The sequence below is a fragment of the Lepidochelys kempii genome, chromosome 9, assembly GCF_965140265.1.
Source record: "Lepidochelys kempii isolate rLepKem1 chromosome 9, rLepKem1.hap2, whole genome shotgun sequence".
NCBI classification, from domain to species: domain Eukaryota; kingdom Metazoa; phylum Chordata; order Testudines; family Cheloniidae; genus Lepidochelys; species Lepidochelys kempii.
This window is the reverse complement of record NC_133264.1, coordinates 57,063,835-57,088,796: the sequence shown is the minus strand read 5'-3', so window position 1 is coordinate 57,088,796 and position 24,962 is coordinate 57,063,835. Positions and strand designations below refer to the sequence as shown.

At 45.3% G+C, this 24,962-nt stretch overlaps 2 protein-coding genes across 14 annotated transcripts in view; one reads left to right on the top strand and one right to left on the bottom strand.

Annotated features, from left to right (window-relative positions):
• LOC140917504 (SLAIN motif-containing protein-like) overlaps positions 1-24,962 on the bottom strand; it is a 116,846-nt gene that overhangs the window by 13,615 nt on the left and 78,269 nt on the right. The window contains exon 11 of one of the 6 annotated variants that reach the window (XM_073360533.1): positions 23,433-23,590. The exons of the other annotated variants lie outside the window; for them this stretch is intronic. Within the exon in view, the coding sequence (XP_073216634.1) occupies positions 23,530-23,590 (61 nt within the window). The 3' untranslated portion in view covers positions 23,433-23,529. Of the gene's footprint in view, positions 1-23,432; positions 23,591-24,962 lie in introns of those variants that run through there. 6 annotated transcript variants of the gene reach the window in all.
• VAMP7 (vesicle associated membrane protein 7) overlaps positions 1-24,962 on the top strand; it is an 83,878-nt gene that overhangs the window by 27,947 nt on the left and 30,969 nt on the right. For 4 of the 8 annotated variants that reach the window (XM_073360545.1, XM_073360548.1, XM_073360544.1 and 1 more), the window contains exons 2-7: positions 6,122-6,280; positions 10,019-10,076; positions 10,898-11,035; positions 22,036-22,126; positions 23,786-23,853; positions 24,659-24,751. In XM_073360545.1, the coding sequence (XP_073216646.1) occupies positions 6,135-6,280; positions 10,019-10,076; positions 10,898-11,035; positions 22,036-22,126; positions 23,786-23,853; positions 24,659-24,751 (594 nt within the window). In that variant the 5' untranslated portion in view covers positions 6,122-6,134. The remainder of the gene's footprint in view (positions 1-6,121; positions 6,281-10,018; positions 10,077-10,897; positions 11,036-22,035; positions 22,127-23,785; positions 23,854-24,658; positions 24,752-24,962) is intronic. The other 4 variants (XM_073360550.1, XM_073360552.1, XM_073360549.1 and 1 more) reach the window with 1 other exon arrangement.

Sequence of the window (24,962 nt, the reverse complement as noted above, 5' to 3'; positions counted from 1 at the left end):
CCAGAACCATGAGTCCTGACTCCTAGTCAGTCCCCTACACTGATCATAAGTGAAATGCCCTGTGGGTATGTTTGTTTGGGTTTTTTTTATTTATTTAATTTTTTTTTGTACAAGTGCTTCCATTTCATAAGTGTGTGTTTGTTTCATCCTGCAAAAGAATCTTGAACGTCTGTGCTGCAGATGCCAATTTATCTGCCCGACATAGAGGAAGAAAGCAATAACCTGTTAAGGGATCATGACAGGAGTTAAGGCTACTTGAGCTTTTAGGGAACCTTACTAAACAAAGCGTTCTGTCCTTGAAGTGTTCCTGCACGTTTAATAAAACTGCAGTTCTGTTAGAGAAGATGGGTGAAGTAATGAGAGAAGAGTCTTATTTCTTTAAAGGACAATATCGAGTCTTACATGCCATGATCACAGATGTGCTATCTATAATATTGGGGAAAATATCTCTGCAAAGATGATGGCAAACAGAAAAAGGTCACTGTAGCTTTTGTCCTTTTTGGCTAGCCTTTTTCTTGCAAATCAGAGATGAGAACGGTGCATGCTGAGAGAGAAGCATTCAAAGCCCCTGAGAGCTTGCTTGCTCACTTCCTCAAGCTGATAGGGCCTTGAAGCTACATAAGTAGACAAAACAGCTACACAGTGAGGATAAGCGGGAAGCTTGCTGGATGCTATGCAGGTAGCGGGGCTAGTGCTGAAAAGCCAACAGTGAGTGACTGTGCAGTACTGTTGCAGGGAGAAGGAAGCTGCAAAAAAAGGCTTCATGAAAGTTTATTAATGGGATGTCAGTCCTACTGCTTAAGCCTAGATTTATATCCTAACCAGGTTGTTCCCTCTAGGGGTAAGAATGACAGGTGGGGGTGACTGAGGCAAATACAAGCACTTCTTGAAATGTAAAGTGGCATGGGGAAGTGGGGAGCCCATCAGCACAGCTTAAAGAAGCAAGAAGGACACCAGTGCAGCTGGTAAAAGTATGTATCAAGTTGCAGTCATTCAGAGACCCTAATTAGTTCTGCTTTGAGCAACCAGTGCAGAGCAAAGGAGCAGCAGGAGTAAGACTAGCCCTCCACCTCTAGTGGGTGGTGAGGCTGAAAGCCCATTAATTTGGGTCTGAAGATTCCCTATCATAGACCAAGAGGGAAGTGAAAGAGGCAAATTCAGTGAACGCAAGGGCACTGGAGGGAAATAGTGCTGTGACTGGCTGACACATGCTGGAGTGCTCTTCGCCCTGCCCTGCTTATTCCTCTGTTTTCATGTAAGAGGCCAAGGGAAAGTGAGTGTGGGCAGCTCTTGTGCATCTGCAATTTCATCAATTCAGGGTGTCTTCTCTGGGACTCGGGTTTGTAAGCTCTTCCATTTAATAGCATATCTGATTTGCCCTCTTTCTCTGAAAGTCTGCTTCAGCAGCCTGGAGTGCTCTAAACCTTTCATTGCTCTGCTCTCCTGCTTATCTGCTCTTGTGCCGTACCTATCACATTAGCTTTGCCAGTGATGCAGGCTTGAACACCTGTCTGTTCCCACAAATGTCTCTATGCTGTTTTTGCTGTTTTTCGGCATGGAATGCCATTTCTGACTTAATCGATAAATCCACTACCCTATTCTTCAAATCCCTCCTCATGACACATTTCTTGTGATGCCATCATGAGTTGGCAAGCTTGCATGGCACTCAGCACTCTTTAATACAATGAGATCAACTCTCTCAGATTTCAAACCACTAAGCTATGGAATAACTAACCTGTGTAACACTGTGGTCTTAGCATCATTGCCCTTCTTCCTGCTTTCTCACATGCCTACTATAGGCATACTCACCATCTAATCTGAAGTGAGATTCAGCAAGTATGATTACCAGGACAGAACTATATCTCTGTCTCTACAGTGGCTGACCCAGTGGAACCTTGATCCTGAGTGGGGATATCACAAACATCAAATATAAGCCCATGTGCAGAATTAAGTAAAAAAAAAAAAAGTCATTTTATGCCCATATTGCTAGAGCAGACCAGGGCTTGACTTGATAAAAAGGTGGTGATAGTTCTTTCAGTATATGCTTTCTGGGTCCAAAAGTTAAAGGCTGCTTTATGGTCTGGTGTCTGCTACTTCCTCTGTATGTGCCTTTCTCCTGTTTTCATGCATAATGACTCTGCACCTGGTGGGGAAAGTGCTGGCCAAAAAGAGGTTGCTGAAGTGCAGGTTGTATCAGGTTGTTTTGTCCATGCTGCCACCTATGATGGATACTGATGTGATCCTTGATTGCATGGAGTCATTTCAAGTCTCAGTAGCTCTGTATATGCTAGGGCAAGGGTCAGCAAGCTTTCAGAAGTGGTGTGCCAAGGCTTCATTTATTCACTCTAATTTAAGGTTTTTCGTGCCAGTAATACATTTTAATGTTTTTAGAAGATCTCTTTCTATAAGTCTTTAATATATAAGTAAACTATTGTTGTTTGTAAAGTAAATAAGGTTTTTAAAATGTTTAGGAAGCTTCATTTAAAATTAAATTTAAATGCAGAGCCCCCCGGACCAGTGGCCAGGACCCGTGCAGTGTGAGTGCCACTGAAAATCAGCTCGCGTGCCTCCTTTGGCACGCGTGCCACAGGTTGCCTACCCCTGTGCTAGGGAAGTGGTCTGTTGCTGTAAACAACAGTTGGTACCAAGTTTCAAATTCAATGCTTGTTTCTTGTAACAGTGTACATAATGCAGAAGGGACAAAACCAGCAGTTTTCAATGCTTCTGTTGGGAATCTGGTACCTACCGCTATTGTCAGGAATGGCTTATTTTCGTGCTGTAGATGGAGTCCTGTTGTATTAACTGAGATGGAATATGTGGGCCTAAAGAGTTAAAGGTGTTAACATGACCCTGAAATTGTCCAACATTAAACAGTTTAAACAAGGCTTGGTATCCAGTGACCTCAGCCTGCTTTGTACCATGGCAAACACACCATGAAACATTCTTTTAATCTTTTATTAAAGGTGGGGGGGGGGCAGTTAAAGCATTTGAAATGTATGTAAAGTATTAAATAAGGTTTTCATTTTAACAGTAACCCTTGTTGCCTTTCCCTTGAGCTCTAGAGAGTCTTCAGAAAGGAAAAGAAACCTTATTTGACCCTCTTTCAGATGGCATCCAAGATAACAGTACTTTCTAGGGAAAAGAGAAGAAGTTAGCTGAGATGGAGGAAGTGTTGTTGTTAAAGTCCGATCTAGTTTCCTAAATGACAAAATGAGAGACAGGACGGAAGAGAAAAGAACAGTAAAGATAGAAAACGCAGCTGCTGTCTCTGGTGTTGACGCTCACTGCTGAAAAACCCAGGCACAGCACATGGTCTGATCAGCCACCTCAAGACCTGGCAAACTTGTATTAGCATCAGGCTGTTTAGATCATTGCATTTAGCTGCCCCTCTGGTCACAGGCTTGCAAAATATACAGTCGTGGCTAGCCAAGCCAGACTCTAATTAGGCAGAAGGAAAAAGAGAAGAAATAAAGAGGGGAAGAAAATGGGGGGGGGAGGGGAACGAGCATGCAGCAAGTGACAGTCTTACATCCCAAGTTAAAGTTTCCCCAAGCCAATGGCTCATGGGGCTTATGTGATTAAGACATGTCAGTTTCATAGCCAGTGGTACCCAAGGGAGTAATGTGGCCAGCAGCACATCCAACTGCCTTGGCTGCCGTAACCCGCTGGATCATTTGGCCACTGTGTGAACTGGAGATGGCCTTTCAGTGTGAGATCAAGTGAGACTCAAAAGCACAACTTTTGGGGTTGTAGTTGAGTAACTTAACCATTCAGCCACTGCACTGACTCGCATCCCAGGTGGTAGTTGGGTTTAGCTGCAGCTGGTAGAGGTGGAGGTACTGATGTCATCGGAGTCCTCTGTCAGGACATCTCTCAGGTTAGGATGAAGATGATCTGGGGGTCCAAGAGACAATGGGGGCAGCAGCCAACATGGTGAAGCTCATTCCCCTTTTTTCAGTCAGCCAGAGTTGCGGTATCCTCCTCCTTTTTTCCCAAAAAAAGTCTTTCCTTTTAAGAAAAGGAGGACTTGTGGCACCTTAGAGACTAACAAATTTATTTGAGCATAAGCTTTCGTGAGCTTTTTTTTTTTTTTTCACTCGATTACAGACCAGAGAGATTGAAGTGTTCTCCAACTGGTATTTTCCACTGAATGCATCCGATGAAGTGAGCTGTAGCTCACGAAAGCTTATGCTCAAATAAATTTGCTTGTCTCTAAGGTGCCACAAGTACTCCTTTTTTTTTTTTTTTTTTTTTTTTGCGAATACAGACTAACATGGCTGCTACTCTGAAACTTTTCTTTTAAGGACCCCAAAAGAGAGCAATGGGTAGAATACCCATCCCGTCATTATTTTGTTTAGCAGTTAGGTCTAACTTCTGACACACCAGTTGTGGTCTCACTGTTCTTGTATACCAGGCATGATTTTAACACAGTTCTGGAATTGTATCTGTAGGCCTCTTTGTTTGGATTAATTCAGTCTTTGTCTCTTTTGAACCTTTTCCCATCATTTGGTGGTGGTGTGATATTTTATGAACATTGAATCACTTTTTACAGTGGAACTCACAATTAGGGTCAATTTGTAGGCCCAGTTATCACAACAATCCACTGAAATGATAGATGCTAGGTTTATGGGCAAGGAGGCTAGCGCTGAAAGTGCTGTAATTTGGTGCCTTTTCTTGGCCTTTTACAGTTTAAGGCCTAGAATAAAACACCTCATCCCCACTGAAAGGAAAGTGCCAGGGAAACTAGCACAATCCTGCTTCCAGTCTGAACAGGGATTTGATCCCTTGGCATTCTCAACGCTGACCTTCCAGTCATCCCGGTCACTTTCGCACACAGTCCTCTGGCTCTGCCACCCGTGCTTCCCAAGTTCAAATCCATGGTGATGCACACAGGATTTGTTTCAGTGGCTGAGTACAAGATGGATGACATTGGAACTCTCCAGGTGGAAAATGAAAAATAGTAGGCTCCCTTGCAGGGTCAGGAGGCGTTCCCTTTACATCTGCTCTAAGCAGAAAAGAGGCTTATGGATGTACTGGAATTGGCTGGTCAGAGAAACCACCTGAGCAGATGTCACTGCTGCACCCTAACATGGGGTTCCACCTTTTAAATATTGGGTCTCTGACTGCAGACTAAAGTGCTGATATTCCACTGATTAACACAGTCTGCTGTCTCAGCAGCTAACAAGTACTTCTCTACTGTCTTGATAGACTGAGCATAGCCCCAGTTGCTTGAATGCTTAAACCCTGCCGCAGGCTGAATTTGATATATTCATAGGATGTGAGGATACGTGGTTATCTTCCCACCAAGGGATGCAGTCTGAGGAACATTCAATCTAATTTTAAAAGATGCAGAATGGCATGCTGTGAGTGTTTTGTTGTGGGAGTCCATGCATGTTGATATTTGGTTTGACTAAAGCATATGTACTTCATTAACTGCCAGACCAAGGGATGCTACTGGGGAAATGTATATGGCAGTTCCAGAACTGTAAGCTGCTGGTGTCTCTCCTGTACTTTGAATCCATAATTTACTAAAATCAGGAAACCTCTTTAAAACAACCAGCTAACCCACAGAGATTTGTGTGCATGCATTAGAACGGGTGTTGGTGCATTGTGACCACTACTGGTACAATAATCATAGTCTTGCTGCTAATGTTGTGCTCCCCTTGTCTGTTATGAGACAGGGGGCTAGCCTTTGCCCCAAAAAGCTTAGTCTGAGATGGTCTTTCCATTGTATGTAGCAAGTCGTGTGCAATTCTAACTTGGGAAATGTGAAATTGTGACTCTCCTGTGAGAATTGAAAACTTAGTTACCTAGAAGCAAACTCCTTTGCAACAAATTAACTGCATGTAGTCCCATGATGCATGACCTGTATCAAACTGGAATCTTGTAGAGAGGTCAGCATACTTCTACCTATCTTATTGAGTGGTGCCTGGGGAAGAGGAAGAAAGATGGGCTGCAGGTAGTGGCATCCGGTAGAAATATTGAACAGTCTTACTCCTTCCCTGCCCTCTATGCCAAAAATTGAGAGGAGCTGTTAAAATGGAATTACTGTGCTCTGCTGAGAGGGATCCATAGAGGACGTGTTATGAGTCCCCTCATCCTGTGTGTATTGTGTCTCTAGCTAGTGTGAAGCAATGGCCATCCTGTTTGCTGTTGTTGCCAGAGGCACGACCATCCTTGCCAAACATGCCTGGTGTGGAGGAAATTTCCTGGAGGTGACGGAGCAGATCCTGGCAAGGATACCATCAGAGAACAACAAACTCACCTACTCACATGGAAAGTGAGTAATGCTTTGTTTTCTGGGGTTGTGGAGAAGGGGGAGAGAAGGGACCTCCTGTGGGGAGAAACTGAGTTTGGGCCATTGCTACTTAGTGAGGTATTGAGACCTGAGAAGGGCATTGCTCCCACCCACCTTGTTTCTTATGTTAAAAATTCAGGTCTTGAATGCCCTGTGAAGCTCTGAGAAATAGTTGGATTAAGACATCACATGTCAAGATTGAAAGATGAGTAATTGATCTAACCACACTTTCTGAAATGGTGCTGAACATGGGATGCCCTGGGCTGTACTTGCAGTTATGCAGAGTGTAAGGGCACCAGGTTTGCTGCACTGATTGCTGACACTTCTCGGCTACCAATACATTTAAGATATCTCATTCCTCAGGCAGTTCTTGGAGACTGATCCCTCTAAGACACTAGTGGAGTTGGTATTATCCTCTGGTATCGCTAGGAGGATCTTTGTACTAGGAGTCTGAGATTCCTTGGATATTCACAGAAATAGTCATCAGCAATGGGGGAGGCCAGAAGGGTGTGACTGATTATGTGCAATTTTGGCTTTGGGCCATGGAGAGAGAAATCTGTGTGGCATAAGGCTTTACTATAGATTTATTTAACCTTTCCTAAAGTATGCTGACTTTACAACAGTGCATGACCCAAACTGCCAGGCACAGAACTATGGATGAACCGCAATGGCAAAGGTCAGGTGGATGGTTTCCCAAAGTTCAGGGTGTTTCATTTCAATTGCATCTCAAATCTAGATCTCTAATCTAGAGTAACCCAGACTTTCCCTCATACTGTCAAAGGCCATGGGTCCAAAACTTGTTATCCTTGGTGCACTTTAGGATTCCAAGTGTGCTTTCAGGTAACAACTGGCTGGACCTGCCTGCTCCATTGTTACACACAGGCTGTCCAACAAAATTTGTAGGAATCCCACAAATTATAGCTCTAACTGGGGAGGACTTTGACTGGGAGCACTGCAAAGTGTTGTATTTTAGGGATGTGTCCCACTGAGTTGGCCTAGTATCTGCTTGGCAGTTTTCAATTTTTACAAAAATACTAAATCTTAATCTTGAGGACCGCTCACATTCCTTACTCCAATCCTTAGTTTCTACTTAAAACCAAGCTGGGCAGTTGGCTAGCTGTGCCTCCATTAGTATATTTGATGCATGCTAATTGGGCTAATTCCTGATAGAGAGGATCTTGGCTTGACAGTCTGTCTCAACTGCTCAGGGAGCTCAGATAAGGCATAATGATTACTAGCAGACATGTCTGCTTCCCAAGTGTGCTATGGGTTACATATGACATGCAGCAGGAGTGTATATACCCCAGGCCTTGAGGGAGCTAATCTTGGAAGTGACTGAAGATATCAGCTGGGGGGTGGGTGCCTATAACTGGGGCAAGGGAGGATTATTGCTTTATTAAACACTTTGCTTGAATGGGGTGAACTGCATTTCCCAAACTTTCTAAACTACTGCAGTAGGATAATGCACAGTGCGGGCTTGGAGCTATTGGGCAGCACTGTGACTAGCCACACTCTGCATTCAGTATGAAACCGCCTCCCCAGCCAGAATCACAGGGGTTCCGTCCTAGCAATCTAACTCTGCAGTGTTTGTATGCCCATAACAAAATGGGGAGAACCACCCCTAGATTGGCACTCCTCTGTCCTGCTGTCCTTCCACGGGAGAAGGAAATGGGCAGATTGGCTCTAATTCCATACAACTCCTTTTGAAGGGTGTTTGGAAGGTGTGACGTCTTCTTACTTGTGTTCAAAATCCTCCAAACAGCCCTGCTCCCCTACTTGGGAGCAGGCAATTCCTTCCCTCCCCTGGGACAGAGCAAAGATCATGGCTTGGGGCTGGGAAGATGCAGTTCAGTTCTGTCCAGCTGTGGTACTTGAGGTCACCTGAGCAGGGCAGCTGAGGTGGCCTGAGGAGAGGGCTTAGCATTCAGACCTTAGGTAGTTACTTTCCACTGGCTGTAGAATCTTTGGGGTGTTTCTGCCCAGCGTCCTCGTCCCCACAGACAGGGAGACCTGGGAATGCTCTTCCCCTGTGCCTGAATGTCTGGAGTTTCTGTTTCTAAACCAAAAACAAACTCAGAGAAAATAGCTGAAGCCTGGTGTGCCCCCATTAATGCAGAACTTTAGGAGTGAATGCCTGATCTTGCTGCACCCCACTCCTGAAGCAAACACACTGTGGTTTCAGGGGTCCCTACCAAATGCTGTTTAGCACCTGGACTTCCCGATGCTATCCAGTCTCTGCTGCTGCCATGAAGGAGGCTTCTGACATAGAAGGGATGGGGTTTATTCCCGTTTTGGGAATAGGGTTGGGCTTTTAGGGGCTCACAATCTCACCAGGAAAAATCTTAACCATGTCCAGAACTCCTAATGGGGATCTATCAGAGTGTGTGTGTGTATGCGCGTGCACGCAAACACACAGGTGAGGCAGAACTGGACAAATTGTACTAGGTAGACTGCATCTCTCAGGAATGTTGTGAGACTTAATTAAAGGCTTGTCAATTGTTTTTTAGATCCTTAGATGAAAGAGGCTGTATAATAATTCAAAAGTATTACTAAGATGCCTTTCTAAAACCTGGGAAGAACACTGCTGTTGTACTCATTGTAGGTGTTTAATAATGCAGAACATCAGGCTTGCTTAAGTGTGTCAGTCTAGGTGCAAATCAAAAAATTAAGAATGAATGCAAGTCTTAGAGCAATGTGGCTGCTCGCTATTTCCAAGGAGTTCCACAGTTAGTTAAATGCAGCGTAGCAGTCAGAGGATGCCAATCACCATAGAGCTGTTTGTGTAAGCAGCTGATGGAGGCCTGTGGATCATGTGCATTTGAAATTGGTTTAGTAAAAACATTAACTGGGTTATTGATACAACTTCTGTCATGGTAGCACCCAGAGAGCTGAATCATGAACTTGCCTCCTTGTGCTAGAGAATCATGGAAGATTAGGGTTGGAAGAGACCTCATCTAGTCCAACCCCCTGCTGAAAGCAGGACCAACCCCAACTAAATCATCCCAGCCAGGGCTTTGTCAAGCTGGGCCTTAAAAGCCTCTAAGGATGGAGATTCCACCACCTCCCTAGGTAACCCAATTCCTGTACTTCACCACTCTCCTAGTGAAATAATTTTTCCTAATAGCCAACCTAGACCTCCCACACTGCAACTTGAGACCTGGGCCAGAAGAGTTTACGATGGAAATTTCATTGCTTCATTAAGCAAATGACTGTGTGGACACACTAGCTATACTTTTTCAAGGAATTTATGTTGTCTTACTTTGGTAGGCATGATTGTTTGCTTTATACTTTGGCTGATAAGATTGAATACACAATCTGTGGAAGTCCCTTGATGGTTTTACCTTGGTATGTTAAATGATCAGTACAGTGCATAACTTTAATACATCTGCAGTTAGGCATTGCCCCAGTTGGCTGTTAATCCAGGGGTGCCCAAATGTGGGCTGTGAGCCACATATAGCCACTGGGATACCAACATGTACCACTGCCCACAGCTGTTATCTTTAGTTCTATGCAGGTTACAATACAAAGATCCCAGAAGAAACATGCTGTGATCAAGATGGAGCATTGCATGCTGGGACCTGTTTCTTTTCTGTAGGGTGGCTGCAAGTTGCTCCACTCCTTAATTTGAGTGTGTCTGGCAGATAGCTGTTCGAACACATCAGACATTGGGGTCTTCTACAGCAGTTCATGGAGTCTTGTTTTTTTTCCCCCTTTTTGCAGTTATCTATTTCATTATATCTGCCAAGACCGGATTATATACCTATGTATCACAGATGATGTAAGTATTTTGGATAACGCTACTATGCATACAGCCTGCAAATGATAGCTTTTTTTCTCTGTGCTTATCCATGAAAATCAATAATGGGCACAAATCCATGGGGCTGTTTTCTTTAGTGGCATTCCTGCATATTTACACTGGTGTAACTCAGAACATGGGCCCCTCTATTTAAAGTCAAAGTTCAAATATTTGAGTTCAGTCTACCTCAATATCCAGCTGGTGTATGTATGGGGGGTGACAGTGTCTCCTTCCCACCACACCAACTTCCCCTGCTGCTTTCTACTTGCAAGTGAAAACCTGTGGGGGAGGGGAGGGGGAAGGTTGGTAAGATTCACCCAGCTTTCTCAGCAGGACCAGTACAATAAACCTACAAGGATCAGGTGACTTTCGCTCTGCAGTCATCTCTAAGGCATCCTTAGTCATTAGTACAGTACACTTAAGCTTTACCCTCAACTGTGGAAGAAGGTACAAATGGAGGCTGTGAAGTCTGTTGTCTTTGTTTCCCCTTAAAAAGTAAATGAAGCACAGGCTTGCTTTTGAGCTTTGTATGCCTGATTCCAGTGGGTATCCAGCAAGAAACAGACTGATATTAAAGTGACTGCCCTTAACAAAGAGATTAAGAGGAAGAGGTAGCAAGGCTTTTGCAGGGTTATGCGCAGCGCGGTTGTTCATGTTTGATAAAAGTTGGAGGGTCTCTAAATGGTTACATATCTTAAGTTTTTCTGTAGGCGACCTATCCCACAGTTCCCTAACTAGAACAGTGTTGGGTGACTTGCAGTTTTCTGCCTGCTGTGAATATATTTTTTTTTTTTTACTTTTAGAACTTTGAACGTTCCAGAGCCTTCAGTTTCCTGAATGAAATCAAAAAGAGATTTCAGACTACGTATGGTTCAAGAGCACAGACAGCACTTCCATATGCCATGAACAGCGAATTCTCCAGTATCTTGGCTGCACAGCTGGTAAGATACATATAGTCAGAAGGGGCTGTCTAACCAGTCTCGTCTCTCCCTTGTAAACACTCTTGTTGTTGGCTTTAAATCAGTGGTTTTCAACCAGGGGTATGCAGAGATCTTCCATGTAATCAACTCATTTAGATATTTGCTTATTTTTACAACAGGCTACGTTAAAAGCACTAGCAAAGTCAGTGCAAACTAAAATTTCATACAGACAATCTTCCAAGTCCCTAGTCAGACTCCACTCCCATCCTTGGAAAGAGTTCCCCTAAGTAGGGAGGAAAGTGGTGTTTGGAGAGAAAAATGCATGCATACTTTGTAATAGTTTGTGCAGAGCTGTGTTGGGAACTCCTCCTACCTGAACATTGATACGCTTCTCTTCAGCAGGACTAGTTTGTATTTTGACACCTCAGGAGTATGTAGCCTTTCTAGAGCTGGGCACATCTAAGCACTTGACAGTCATAAGCACAGCCTGATGTAGTCTGCTGTTCTGAGACTGGAGAATTTCTTTTAGAATCCACCCTTTGTCACAGATCTTGCTCCAGTCTCAACTTCCATATTGAAAATCTTTCAAGGGGATGTTAAAAATATGAACTGAATATAAAGAGACTGCCCGTAGTCTCAAGTAACATGGAAACAATAACTTTGAGCGATTAACTGCCCCCATTCATTTCAGTTAAATTTTGACTCCTAATGACAGCTTAATAGCAACGCTCTGTTTCTGCTCAAGTGATCCACAATAAAATTCTGCTAATATGCTTATCCAACGATCCTAAACTGCCTCCTGAGCATGGAAAGCTTTCACCCTGCCTCTCTCACCCAGATTCCTTCATAATGATGTTGATTATGCAGATAATTAGCATACTGGAAATGTAGAGTAGCACAAAAGGAAATATAGAATATCATGGGGTTATAGTATTGCTTGTAGTATTCACTTTCCTATTGAATTCAATAAAATCCACCTGTATAATTAAATGAAGCTGTTACAGAATTTCCAGTCAGTTTGCCACACTATAGCACCACAGAATTTAAGTCTAGCTTGCTGCAGTGTACACAGGGCCCTGATAACAAACTTTGCGATTAACCTTGCAGTTGCTGTTCCCATTTCCCAGCTGAGGATTGAGGCACACAAGAGAAGTGACTTGCCCAAGACTGTACAAAGTCAGAGCTGGGACATAAACTCTGTAATCTTAGCTATGTAATCTTAGCTTTCACCTCAATTTTTATTTTTCCATGTCCCTCTGCCTCCTGTAATACTTAGTACTTGTGTTCTTCACCCATAGATTTCAAGCCATCTACAAGGGTACTGAAGTAACAGGGAAGATAAACCTGAGAATCTCTGGGTAGAACTTCACTTGTAAGCTTTTGGAAATTAGTAGCAAGCCAAAGTAGATGTAGGAAGTGGTTGAAAGCAGCCTGCAAGACCTGTACAGCTAGAACACTGATACAATAGAAATGGTGCTGGTGAAATGCACCTGGACTTGTCGGTGCTAAGATGCTCAGGATGTTGTGTCCTAAGCCTCTTGAAATGTAAAGGAGAGGTTTAGATCAAGTTTTGGTCTGCCCTGTTGGACCCCCAAAAGAGTAGGTGGCTTGAAAAAAGAGCAACTCCTAATCCTGCATACTGCAAAACAAACAGGACTGGCAAGGTGGTTATCCTCCATGGCTCAGTGTCTCATTACTCTCTGCACTGGCAATGGAAAGGGGCAGAAGAAACAGAATGTTACTCTGCTATATCTTCTCCAGCAAAGCTACAGGCTGGTGAAGGAGCAGTGCTTTAGTGATCCTCATTAGGGAGGTATAGCTGTCCCCATTGAGAGCTGCGGTGTTGAGTGGAGACTCTGCAAAAGCTGCCCAAATGAGGGGAGACGTCCTCTGGAGCTCAGCTGCACATTTGTCTGAGATCTTGAAGATCATTTTTTATTAAAAGAAAGGCAAAAACAACTTGTACAGGTGTGCGTGTAGACTCTTGCAGATCTGCACACTTTGTATTATGGCTGCCTATAGAATTCCCTCCCCTGTGATGCTTGTGCATTGTGCAAGAGTGTGCATTGTGCAAGAGTGTGTAGTGAGGGCGGGTACAGAAGGGCAGGGCTCAAGGACTAGAACAGAGAGCTCTGGGGGAGAGTTAACATGCATTGGCAATGTGATGCAGAGAGAGTGAAGACTGAATAGCAAAGGGTGATGTGGGGGGGAGAGTGGAGTCTGTGGTGGAAACTTGCACAGTGGCTGGCTTCAGACTGTTTGGTTGAGGGCCAACAGACAGGATTTCTCCAAAAATCATTCAATCTGTTACTGATAGGGGGTGGGCTTTGGAACAGGAGCTGCTTCCTCTGGACCTGTCACATGAATGCGTGTGATCAGTAAGCGTTGCAGTTGGTGGATGGAGGAACGTAGAGAACACCACAGCTGGCGCTCACGTTTACTGGCACATAGCAGAGAACTTTCTGTTTCAATCCTATGGAACCATTTGTGCCGAGACTCCCTAAAGGGGTCTAAATTGGGAAGTGCAGTGAGCGTAGGATATTTTAAAAATACAAATGCTGACTGCTCACCCCATTTATCTAAATGTCTGCTCAAAACTTTATTTTGCAGTAAATGCCATTTCTAGGGCCTAAAGCTGCAAGTGTAGGCTGATCACATACTTCGTTCTTCCCATCACAGGCAAAAACACACTTGTAGTGGGAATGAGGAAGGTATGACAATAACTGGGATGCACCTCCCTGTGCTGCTTGGCCCATAACGATATGTAGGGTGCTGCGTACATTGAGGGATCTTACAGTAGCTGTGAGTAGCTAATAAGCCAGTGATGTTTCTGATTTCCTTTACATCCAGCCTTACTCCCTAAGGAGGGTTGGGTCTACTTAGTATTTGGCTTAGAGCGGGGTCTCAAACTCAATTTACCTTAGGGCCAGTGCCAATCCTCAGATCCTCCCAGCAGGCCAATAATGTCACTCAATCCGCCCAGAACCCGCCCCCCAAAACTCCGCCCCCACCTGCCTAAGGCTCTGGGAGGGAGTTTGGGTGGGGGAAGGGGTTTGGGGTGCTGGCTCTGGGCTGGAGTTTGGGTGCTGGGTGCAGGCTCTGGGCTGGGGCAGAGGGTGGGGGTGCAGGAGAAGGGGGTGGGGTTGCAGGCTCTGGGAGGGAGTGTGGGGGGGGTGTGGGAAGGGGGTGGGGTGCAGGCTCTGGGAGGGAGTCGGGGGGTCGCTTACCTGGGGCTCCAAGGGAAGGCAGGCCGGGGGGGCCTCCACACGCTGCTGCCCCCAGGCACCGCCCCTGCAGTTTCCCATTGGCCGCAGGGGCACTTGGGACGGGGGCAGCGCGCGGAGGTGAGGCACAGCCCCGCCCTGGGGCCACAGGGAGGGGCTGGCAGACATGTGGAGCGAGCAGGCAGACGCTGCTCGGCTGTGCTGCCAGGGCCCCGGACCATTTTAAATCATCTGGGGGGGAGCGCCCAGGGGCGGCAGGTGGGGCCAAGGGAGAGACCTGGCCCCAAAACTGCTGGAGCCCGCAGGCCACATTGGGGAGGGAGGTTCGCGGGCCGCAGATGGCCCACAGGCTGCAAGTTTGAGATCCCTGGCTTAGAGTCTCTGGAGTAAACTGGGGGGGTGAGGGACTGTGAACAGCAGTTCAGTAGGCAATACGATTCAGCTGAGTCTGTGCTGGTATGACGCACAAGCACAATGCTAGGAATTGCTGCTCTTCTGGCTCTAGTCTATAGGATGAAAGTTGCCTGTAGCACATCATACACTACTGTCAAGGCTAAATCTCCTCTCTGGCACTTCAAGTGCAGAAGGCAGGGGCCTGCAAGGATTCTAAAAATGAAAAAAAATAAGGCTCAGCTCCATTTCCGCCTCCAAGCGCTTCTCCTCTCCTCCGCTTTCCACCTCCAAGCGCTTGTCCTCTGTTTCCAAGCGCTTCATCTCTAGGAAGAAATTCCTTTCTGCCTCAGTTAGAACTCAGCCTGGGTTAAAGGCATCCCTCCATCCTGGCACCTGGATCTCGGGTTGGGGAGGGCTGAACCTTCCCTCCTGGGAAGTTCCTGGTCCCCCATCCTTACCCTGCATTTCTGTCATGGAGCTGGATGTCTGGGCTTGATCTGGGTCTGTCTTCTCCGTGGCGTGCCGCTTTGGGAAGACTGGTTTCTCCAGAGTTTTGGTGCCTGACCGCAACCTCATGCACAGGCTGCCCTATGCTAGCCTAGCTATTTCGTTGCCACAAAGCAAGAAAAGAAAAAACTAATAAACTGCTTGTTGGACTACCTGGCTTTGCAGGCTAATCCTTTGGTTTGCCTGTTTCCACGCGGGCAGCAAAGAAAAGAAAGAGAGAAAAAAACAACTCCCTGTCTTTCAAGCAGCCAAAAGGAAAAATGCGTCCTTTTAAAATCCTGAGGTCTGTGCTTCTGGTTCAAAATGATCCCACTGCTCTGTCACCATGTCAAGGCGGAATCCCCACTCTGGCACTTTGAGTGCAGAAGGTGGGGGGCCTGCAAGGATTTTAAAAATTAATACTTGCCACTCCAGACTTGTATTAAACTCCCACGATTACAGCTTTTCTCTGACCTTGGCTCGCTAAACTCTGCCACCACCCAAATGCAAAAAAAACCCCTTGGACCGAGGAAGGAACACTTGGGAATTCCTCCCCGGGGGGTACCCTCAAACCCTTCCCATCCCCCCCCACCACTCACCCCCGCCCCAGGGAAGAGCTGAGAAAGAAAACAAAGGAAATTAGTTGTGCTACCGGCTAATCAAACAACATGCACAAACCTCTTAGGATACCAAAAATCCAATCCTGTTCTTAAAAAAGGTAAATATTGTTAAAAACAAAAAGGGAAAAAATACAACTGGAACTTAGGCTTTTGCTAGATTTTAAAAAGAGCAATTCCAAAAATTAAATACTCAAACTAGCTTTCTTGGGGGTTCAGCTTAAAGGTTACAAGCAAACAAAAGCATCAGGGTTAGCACAAAGGAGATCCACAAGCCAAAATAAGAAATAAACCTGATAGCGTCTGTCTAAACATTCCCTATCCAAGTTATTTCTTCTAGGTATGGAAGATACTTTTTCATACCTGGTTCAAACCTTACACAGTATTACTGCTCTGTCCCTGCCTCCCAGAGAACAACAGACACAAAGGGATAGTTTCTTTCCCCCATTTTAAAAAGTTTTAGCCTTCCCATTGGCTATTTTGGTCAGGTGCCCACTTTTTTTTCCCCTTATCTGGGGGACTTTTTAACCCTTTACAGGTAAAGCAAGTAAAGAACAGCTACCAAGAGGGATTTTACAGCTAACTGGCTGGCTGGGTGTCCGTCCCGTCCGTACGTCCCCCCCCACTTTATTTATCACAACTACCGATACCAGTGGTGCAAAGGCACTCGTCCCACCACTGGTACTGTACTCGCTGTGAGCAAAGTTAATCATCTGTGCCATCCATGTCAGAAATTAATCCAGTTCAGACAGAAAGCACTGGCAGAGCAAGTGCCTTGGTGCAGTTGGCTTTCCCAGTGCAATCCAGCGTGCTCTGAGCTGACACAGTAGGGAGTAAATTACCCACGCCTGGCTTACTGAAACAAGCACTAGTGGGTGCTATGCCCTGGGAATAACTAGTTATAATCCTCTTCAGAGAATTGCTGGCTAGCGGGGGTGAGTGGCACGTCCGTCATCGCTGTCCTCACTGTTGCTTCTGTTGCCATTGCCTTAAGCCTGAGAGTTGCACTTGTTCCCAAGGCCATTGCTTTTCCTGCTCTGTCCCATCTGCCTGGCAAGGGACCTCTTAATTTTGCAACCTTGGACAGTGTCTAGGGGGTGCCTTCTGCTGGCTGCCTGAAAGAGAGTTCTGGTCTGCATGTGTGTTTATGAAGGCCCCTTCAAACCATATAAACTTCTTGCCGTGTTTCTGAAGTAAATGCTGTTCTGGCTATTTAGGGTAACTGTTCACAGCTGACACACAATGGATGGGATGGGGGAAGGACCCTAACCTGAGCTGGTCGATAGTCGGGAGTATTAAGGACTCTAAATGCCATTCTGTCTGATTGGAGGAAAACAGCTGGGAGTTGGGGTGTGCTAGCTCATATCTACCCTGACATGCTCTGGTAACACATCCAAGGGATGTGATGATGTGGTCTGGCAGCAGAGGCTACAGAGCAAGGCTGCTTAGGTCACTGCACGTGTAGTGACCAGGGTGGTTTTAGGGTGACACATGGTGAGTCTGAGGCAAAAAAAATGGATGCAATGACTCCACTTCATTCAGAGGTGAGTCCTCTAATCACAGCTGTACTGGGAAGCAGATGGGCAAAAGTATGAAATGTGGCTGCTGCAGCCTGAAATGCAAATGCAGTTCCAAGGAGAAGTGAGATTAGAGACCTGACTTAGACACATTTCTCAGGGTCTGAGAGTTGCTGGATGCGTATAGCTAAAGCTGCATGGCTAAAATCAGTGGGGAAGTGCAAAATAACTGAGATGGCAATAGGGTGTCACTGATCCAGCTCTCGTACAGCTCTGGAACAGTCCCTGGGCGGATCCCTTTAGTGCATCAGCCCCCTTAGGGTCACACTCTCACTGGGGTAAGCCCCTTGGCTTCACCACCTCCTGGGACTGAACCCTGGAGCATTCAGCACCTGTTCCATGCCATGAGCTTCCTGCAGCGGGTCCATGTGGATTGGACCCCGCAGGGAGATTTACACACCAGAGACTTGCACCCACAGTTTCCTGGAGTAACTCTCAGCCAGCGCTGTAAAAGCAGAAGAGTTTATTAGGTGTCTGGAACACAGTGTAGAAAGTCCTTTGTTATCACAGAGAACAGAACGTTACAGCCTGGTCCATCTGGGTCAGTTCAGAGCCCAGAGCTGCTCTCTGATCCCTTCTTAATCTAGTCCAGAAGCTTCTCCTGCTTCCTGCAACCCACACTTAACCTGACCCCTCCTTTGTCCTTGTTCCCAGGCAAACACTGTCACCTGGCCCTCTTCCTAGCCCTTTGTTCTCCAGCTGGTCAAACCTGGCTGGCTTTCAGGGGTGGGTCATCCATGGTTGTTAGTTGCTTCATACACAGTGTCTGGGTAGTTGTCTTCTGAGACTCTTCATGGCTTGGGGCCAGGACGCAGACAGCCAGACATCAGTCATACCTGGATCCTCCCCCACCTAGTTAACCATGCAGCATGCAGGGGAAACTGAGACACACACAATAGTTGTCCAAAATATTAAGAAAAATTCCTGCTCCATCATATCGGGTACTATATTGTTCCTATGAGCTGTAGCCTAACTAATTTTTTGGTCCCAAAGACTACACAGTTAACCAGAAAACAGAAATGCTGTTGTTATCTTGACTCTTGCACAGTTGTCACCAAAAAGTGAAACCTTAAATATTATAGACTTGAAGGTCAGAAGGAATCATGGTGATTATCTAGTCTGACCTCCTGCATGTTGCAGGCCACAGAACCTCACCCACTCCTGAAATAGACCCAGAATCTCTGGCTGAGTTACTGACATCCTCAAATCGAGGTTTGAAGACTTCCAAGTTACAGAGAATTCACCATTTACACTAGTTTAAACCTGCAAGTGACCCTTGCCCCAGGCTGTAGAGGAAGGTGAAAACCCTCAGGATCTCTGCCAATCTGACCCAGGGGAAAATTCCTTCCTGACCCCAAATATGGTGATCCATTAGACCCTCAGCATTTGGGCAGGACCTGCCAGGCAGATAACTGGGAAAGAATTCTCTACAGTAACTCAGAGTCCTCCCCATCTAGTGTCTCCAGCAGTTGAGGATTTTTACTACAAGCAGTGGCTGATGGGCCACACGCCATTGTAAGCAATTTCATCATACCATTCCCCTCCATAAATTTACCAAGTTCAGTCTTGAAGCCAGTTAGGTTTTTTGCTCCCACTGCTCCCCTTGGGAGGCTGTTCCAGAACTTTACTCCTCTGATGGTTAGAAACCTTCTCTTAATTTCTAGCCTAAACTTGTTGATGGCCAGTTTATCGCCACTTGTTCTTGTGTCCACATTGGCACTTAACTTAAATAGCTCCAGATTATTTTCCTTTTTAAAAGAAATAAGGGCTTCTCTAATAAATGTAGAAAATAAAAGCATAAGTGCCTTATAGCAACCTCAGAGGGATAAATCCCAGGTAGGGAGAGGAGTTACTGGGTTGCAGACCTTGTCCATTCCTTTAAAGTCTGTACATAATTCATGGTACACATATATGTAATTCATCTTCCATTCTCATGTTCAGTGTGGTCCTAAACTCTTAGGATAGTTTTCTACTGTATATGTTTTGGGATACGGTTTTCAATGGGTATAAATCAAAAGCTTTTCAAACCAAGTAGTCTCACTTTTTCAGTAAAAGCCCTATTGAAATAGTGATTAGAATTTCTAAGTGTTTAGGCACGTATTTTCACTCCTGTAAATGAAGGAACATTGTTCAAACTTTCCCAGCTCTCTCATTTTCAAAGATAACTTTGAAAATGGAAAACTTCAGCCAAAATCTCACAAGTGAAGTGTGTGTGAAAAGGGAACCTTGCTTTTTTAACCTTAACTATAGAGAGTGCCAGTGGCTCATGTTGCAAAGTTTGTTAAAGGAATTGGTTGTTATCGTAACACCCCATTACATATCCTTAAGGTGTGGTACTTACCAGATTGGCCAAATAGTAACTCTGAGGGTGTTTAATCATCAGTGCCATGTTGCAGTCTCTGCTGTGATTGTATTCATTGTTGTGCACATGAGAGAAATGGTGCATAAGAACTCCAGTGTGTTTCCCAGAAAGACCAGGTAACCCATGCATAATAAAATAGATTATTAAAACTTACATGTATGTGACTAGTGCTACGAAGCTTTGCTTCTTCATGTGTCAGAAGTGATGGAGATTGAGATCTGTCCAATTCTGATGAGTAAAAGTCTCTTGTGAACTACAATAAGGAAGCAATGCCTTACACTGTTTTGGCCCTCAGAACAGCCTCCTAGCCCTAAGATCTCTGCTGCCTTCAGGAGTGTGCTTGTATCTAAACTAATAAATGGCAGAGACTCCAGAACATATCTGCTATTAGGCATGCTAGATCTCTGTGCTCACTGATGCTTCATCTGGGTTTGCCTTTATTTTTTCCCTTCTGTTTGCAGACAAATCTGGGACATATGGGGGTTTTTCTCTTCTCCCGTGCCGTGCCATCCCCCTCCACCCCCCAACACTTCCTTATTTTAATTAACTTTGTGGACCATCCTTAAAAATACAGCCTTGGTTCACTTGCAATATGGGGCTAGGCTTGCTGTCTGGTTTTACAAGATGTTGTGTAAGTGCCATTGGGTAATGACCAGCAATTCACAGCAGGGACAGCAAATTTCTGTGAGACCAGGCTAAATCCCACTAAGAGAAGTCCCACCCATCCAATTATTGGAAGTAGATGGGGGAGGCTCCTGCTTTTACCCCAGAGGGAAGTTTGTGTAACTTGTGGCTTGGTCTAAACATAAAAGTTGTATTGGTATAGCTACGTTGGTCAGGGCTGTGAAGAAACCATGCTCCTGGCTGATATAGCTTTGGTGACCTAACCTCTCTATATCAGTAGCTGTGTTGAAGAGGGCTTCTGTGGACCTAAGGTCCTTTAGGAAGGTAGTGTTCCTACGGTAACAGAAAAACTCCCTCTGTCGGGGGAGGCTGCATGTGTGCCAGGGGCTATGGACTCCAAAGTGTGATGTGCCTTAATTGGGGAGGGGGGTTGAACCTTCTGACCTCTCCAGTACCACCCTGGTCTCATGCATACAGACCTTCAAATGGGTAATATTTGGGTGGGGATAAGGAGTGGGCTCAGCTAGCCATTAACTTGGTGGTGGTTTTAGCTAGCAAGCAGCTCTTCTCACCTCCTCCTAAAACTAACCTCTGCCACCCCCACTTCCATCCTGTCCTCTGGTCAATGAAAATTAACGGTGTGATTGACTATGTGAGCGCAGCCAGAGCGTAACACACTGGGACGTGGGGTCTGCCAGAAGTGGCTAAAATCGAGCATCTGCCCAGGACAAGGCTCGGTTTGCTGCGGCTGATGCAAAGGCAGCCATTGGGATTCCTGTGAAGTCAGTAGTGAACAGTAAGCACCGCTCACGGGGTGGCTCTGGCCCCCCCTGCTATCGCCCAAAGGATCAGCTCTCCTATGGCTTGCCCTTTAATGGACTCAGGGCACTCCTTTCATAGTGGAGGCCATGGGCTTGTCCTCAAGAGTCTGTTCCAATTAGGCTGCCTAACGTGGTAAGAGGAGAAGGTAGCTAGCTCCCAGTGAGCAGCATGAACAAGACTAGAGTTGCAGAGCCAGGCCGACAGACTTTAAATTTCACATACCTTAATTATAAGTTCAGTTCCTGAGATGTTTCCTTGGTGGAGCATCACTGGAAGGGGAGGGGTGGAGGTGGCAGCAGTGACTGTAATCCAGAATGAAGTTGTAGTGGCAGTGCAGGGCCAGCAAGAGTTGCGAGTTTGACCCTATATCCTGTAAACTGGTGGCAGCATTCTAGGCAACTGGGTGCCTTTAGATAGCATTTGGAATCCCACCCAAATTAGGTTGTCTTGTCCATTGGCTTTGGAAGAGCTTCACACAGGTTGCTGCTGTGTAGTTTCTATCTTCAGTTTAAAAGCAGCGGGGATTCTTGATGGGGTAACTAGAGGGCTAAAGGGGGAGGAAAGGCCAGTTATGGCACACAATTCACCTGTGGCTCATTGCCCACAGCAGCAAGCTCCTGCACATCACACCACCTAGGAAACCGCCATGAATGCAGACTGTTCAAACAAACCTTGGCACTAGTACATGCCAGCAACTGGGGCAGTTAGCACTTATGGCTTTGGTCTCTGCATGTCTCAGAATCTCTTTGCAAAACTGGGACAATATCCCTCTGGGGTTAGTGCAGCTGTTTGCAAAACGCTTTGAAAGGTGCTGTTGCCAACAAGCTCTTTAGGAGAGAAAGAGGAGCTGAGATAGGAGAAATTGTTTTCATTCTAAATAGATCTGTACATCACTGACTCAGTTCATCTGTTACAGAAACACCACTCGGAGAACAAGGGCACTGATCAGATGGTGGAGACACAAGCCCAGGTTGATGAACTTAAAGGAATCATGGTCCGAAACATAGGTATTTATCACTTCACTTCCTGCTCTGCACACAGCGCACAACCCTGGGTCCCAGAGGAGCATCCCTTTCGGAGGCATTGCCAATAGTATTGTGCAGCTGATGCTTTATGGGAAGCTAAGGTTTACCTGACATCTTCTACAGTAGTAACCTGGTTGAACAACAGAGTCTGCTACAGTTGGCGAGTATTCCACACCACATACAGAAGTGCCCTGAGTTTGCAGAGGAATTTGTTTGCACTAAGATTTCACTATGAGTGGCAGATTGGGATTGAGGAGTGGTGTTCCAGACCAATGGTGGATGTGCTCCAAATTCCAAATGCTCAATCTCCATTCTGCATTGAAAACCATGTGGGCCTGAGTGCAGGATCAAAGCACTTTTATCACTCCTTTGCTGATGGATTTGAAGAGTCTTAAAGCTGGAAAGATTTGGAACTCCTTCTATTCTTGGAGAAGGCAATGGTTTATCCAAACTAAGGGTTTGTCTACACAGTGGGGTAGTGTGCTTTACAGGGTTGTGTTTTTTAAAATGCATTACTTGGTCTGTGTAGACCTTGCTGGTGTGCTTTGATCTAGTGTTGTTTGAAATGCATTGCATTAAAGCACAGTAGGGAACCTTTAGTGCGCACAAGCAGGGTCGACAGGCCAGTTAATGTGCAGCATGTTAGTGTGCTTTAGAAATCACACTCCTCTGGAACACATTACCCCACCATGCAGACAGGCCCTAAAATCCATGTGGCTCCTTGTCATAGTCAGGTTGATTAAATAGCAACTCACCAGTTTCTGATGTAGGGCTCTTTTACACTAAAATATTTACTTCTGATCCAAACTATATAGCAGGTGTATAGAGTTATACAAGCGAGATGAAGCTAGAGGTACTGTATTAATGCTTCCTTCAAAGCCTCAAGTAGCTTGTTAAATGACTAATCCGATGACTGTTTCCTTTTGAGGGCTTCGTTCTTAAACAGTGCCTGACAGTGTTTAGCCCACTGCAATGGAGTTCAAGAAAAACTTGCTTCCTCGCTTATGATAGAGGGCCACATCCTCAGCTGGTATAATTTGGTGAAACTCTAGGATCTGGCTCAGAAAGTGATTTGGGATTGCTTGGGACATGGAAATGTTGACCTTTCTCCTCCCTCCACCTCAAATACTGTACTCCAAGTAGCTTAGAGGGGGTGTGCACAACGCTTAAATGTCTAGCATTAAATGTGAGCTTTTTATTGGTAAATGTCTATTTCACTGTACACATACCCAAACCAAGGAAAAAATATTCCCATTGACATTACTCAAAACTTAAATAAAATAAGAAAAATGCTGCTTAAGAACTTAGTTTGATTTAAGGATATTTATTTTGTACATCCTGACATATGTTGACAATTTGTGTTAAGTTATAAAGCTTCTTAATTCTCAACGTCTACTGTCACAGGGGCAGGAGGGGCGGTTCAGACAATTATGTGATGTCCTGGAGCTGTGAAAATTTAAATTGATAAAAATAGAAAAAAGCTTTAAAAAAAATGATTTGTTGAAATTATAAAAATAATTGAATTCTGCCAATCCTAGTTGTATTAGAGATGTTTCCTGGCCTTGAAGTAGCAAGAGACTTGGATAAGGAAAGTGCTTTTGCACCTGGATTCTGACAGCTGATTTGTTCTTCCTCCCTAAGACCTGGTGGCTCAAAGAGGAGAGAAGCTGGAGCTGCTGATAGACAAAACTGAGAATCTAGTGGATTCAGTAAGTACAGAGACGCATAAGGGGAAGCGGGGGGCGGAGGTGGTGTGTACTGTATGCAGTAACCAGACATGCTGGTACCATATTAGTTATGAGGAAAAGCTGATATTATCCAGCGTGCAATGGGTGCAGGTGGAGCAAAGAGCAGGCCCTAGAGCTGTACATCGTGCAAATATTGGGGCTTCTAGACTCTAAGCCCTTGTGTTTGTATTGTGACTGGCATGTCGTGTGTACAAGACACATGACTTTCTTTCAATCCCCCTCTAGGCCTTATCTAGGCAACTTGGTTTCCAACAACAAGGCTGTATTTTGCTTGTGGCATAGCTAATTGTGCCCTCATTCCTTATTGCACTATGTCTTCTGTTATTTGCCTCCAAGGCATAGCAGTGCATGAGATGAGTGGGTAGAAACTGGATACCAGGCATGTAGACTTGTCTAAACTCTGTTCCCATTGGAGTAATGCCTGATTCCTACCTCCCTGGTGCTAGTTCAGTTAGGTGCTCCTGCTGCTGCATCCTTCTCTGATAAGGAACCTTCCACTCTTCCCCTTTCTTCCTGCCTGTGCACACAAGCCCTAGATGCCCACATGCCCTTCCTTCCTGCTTTCCAGTATGTAAGGGGAAGCCTACAGTCTGGGTTTTCTTCATATTTTGGTTCCATGATATCTATGTTCTTCATTATAGAAACCTTAATTATGAAAACTCTCAGATCAATTGACTTCAGGCTAATTATGTGGAAGCCTTCTGGCCTATAATAGGGCTGCTCACCTGGGCTCATGAACTAAGTGGGGGTTGTCTTTCTCTCATAGTCTGTCACATTCAAAACTACCAGCAGGAACCTGGCCAGAGCCATGTGTATGAAGAACCTCAAGCTTACCATCATCATCACAGTAGTATCGATTGTAAGTTACTGGCCTTTATCCTCTGTCATCTAAGGGTGTAACGCACGTGCTCCTTTCTAAAGTGAGGCCTGGATGTTAGAAAATGTCATCCATGTCTCTTCACGGTAGTCCCCAAATAACCAGTGTCTCCAAGAAGGAACCCATTTACCACCATCACTATAAGGTTCTCTTCCCAAGGCTAGAAACCAACATTTCACTACCCTTTTTACGC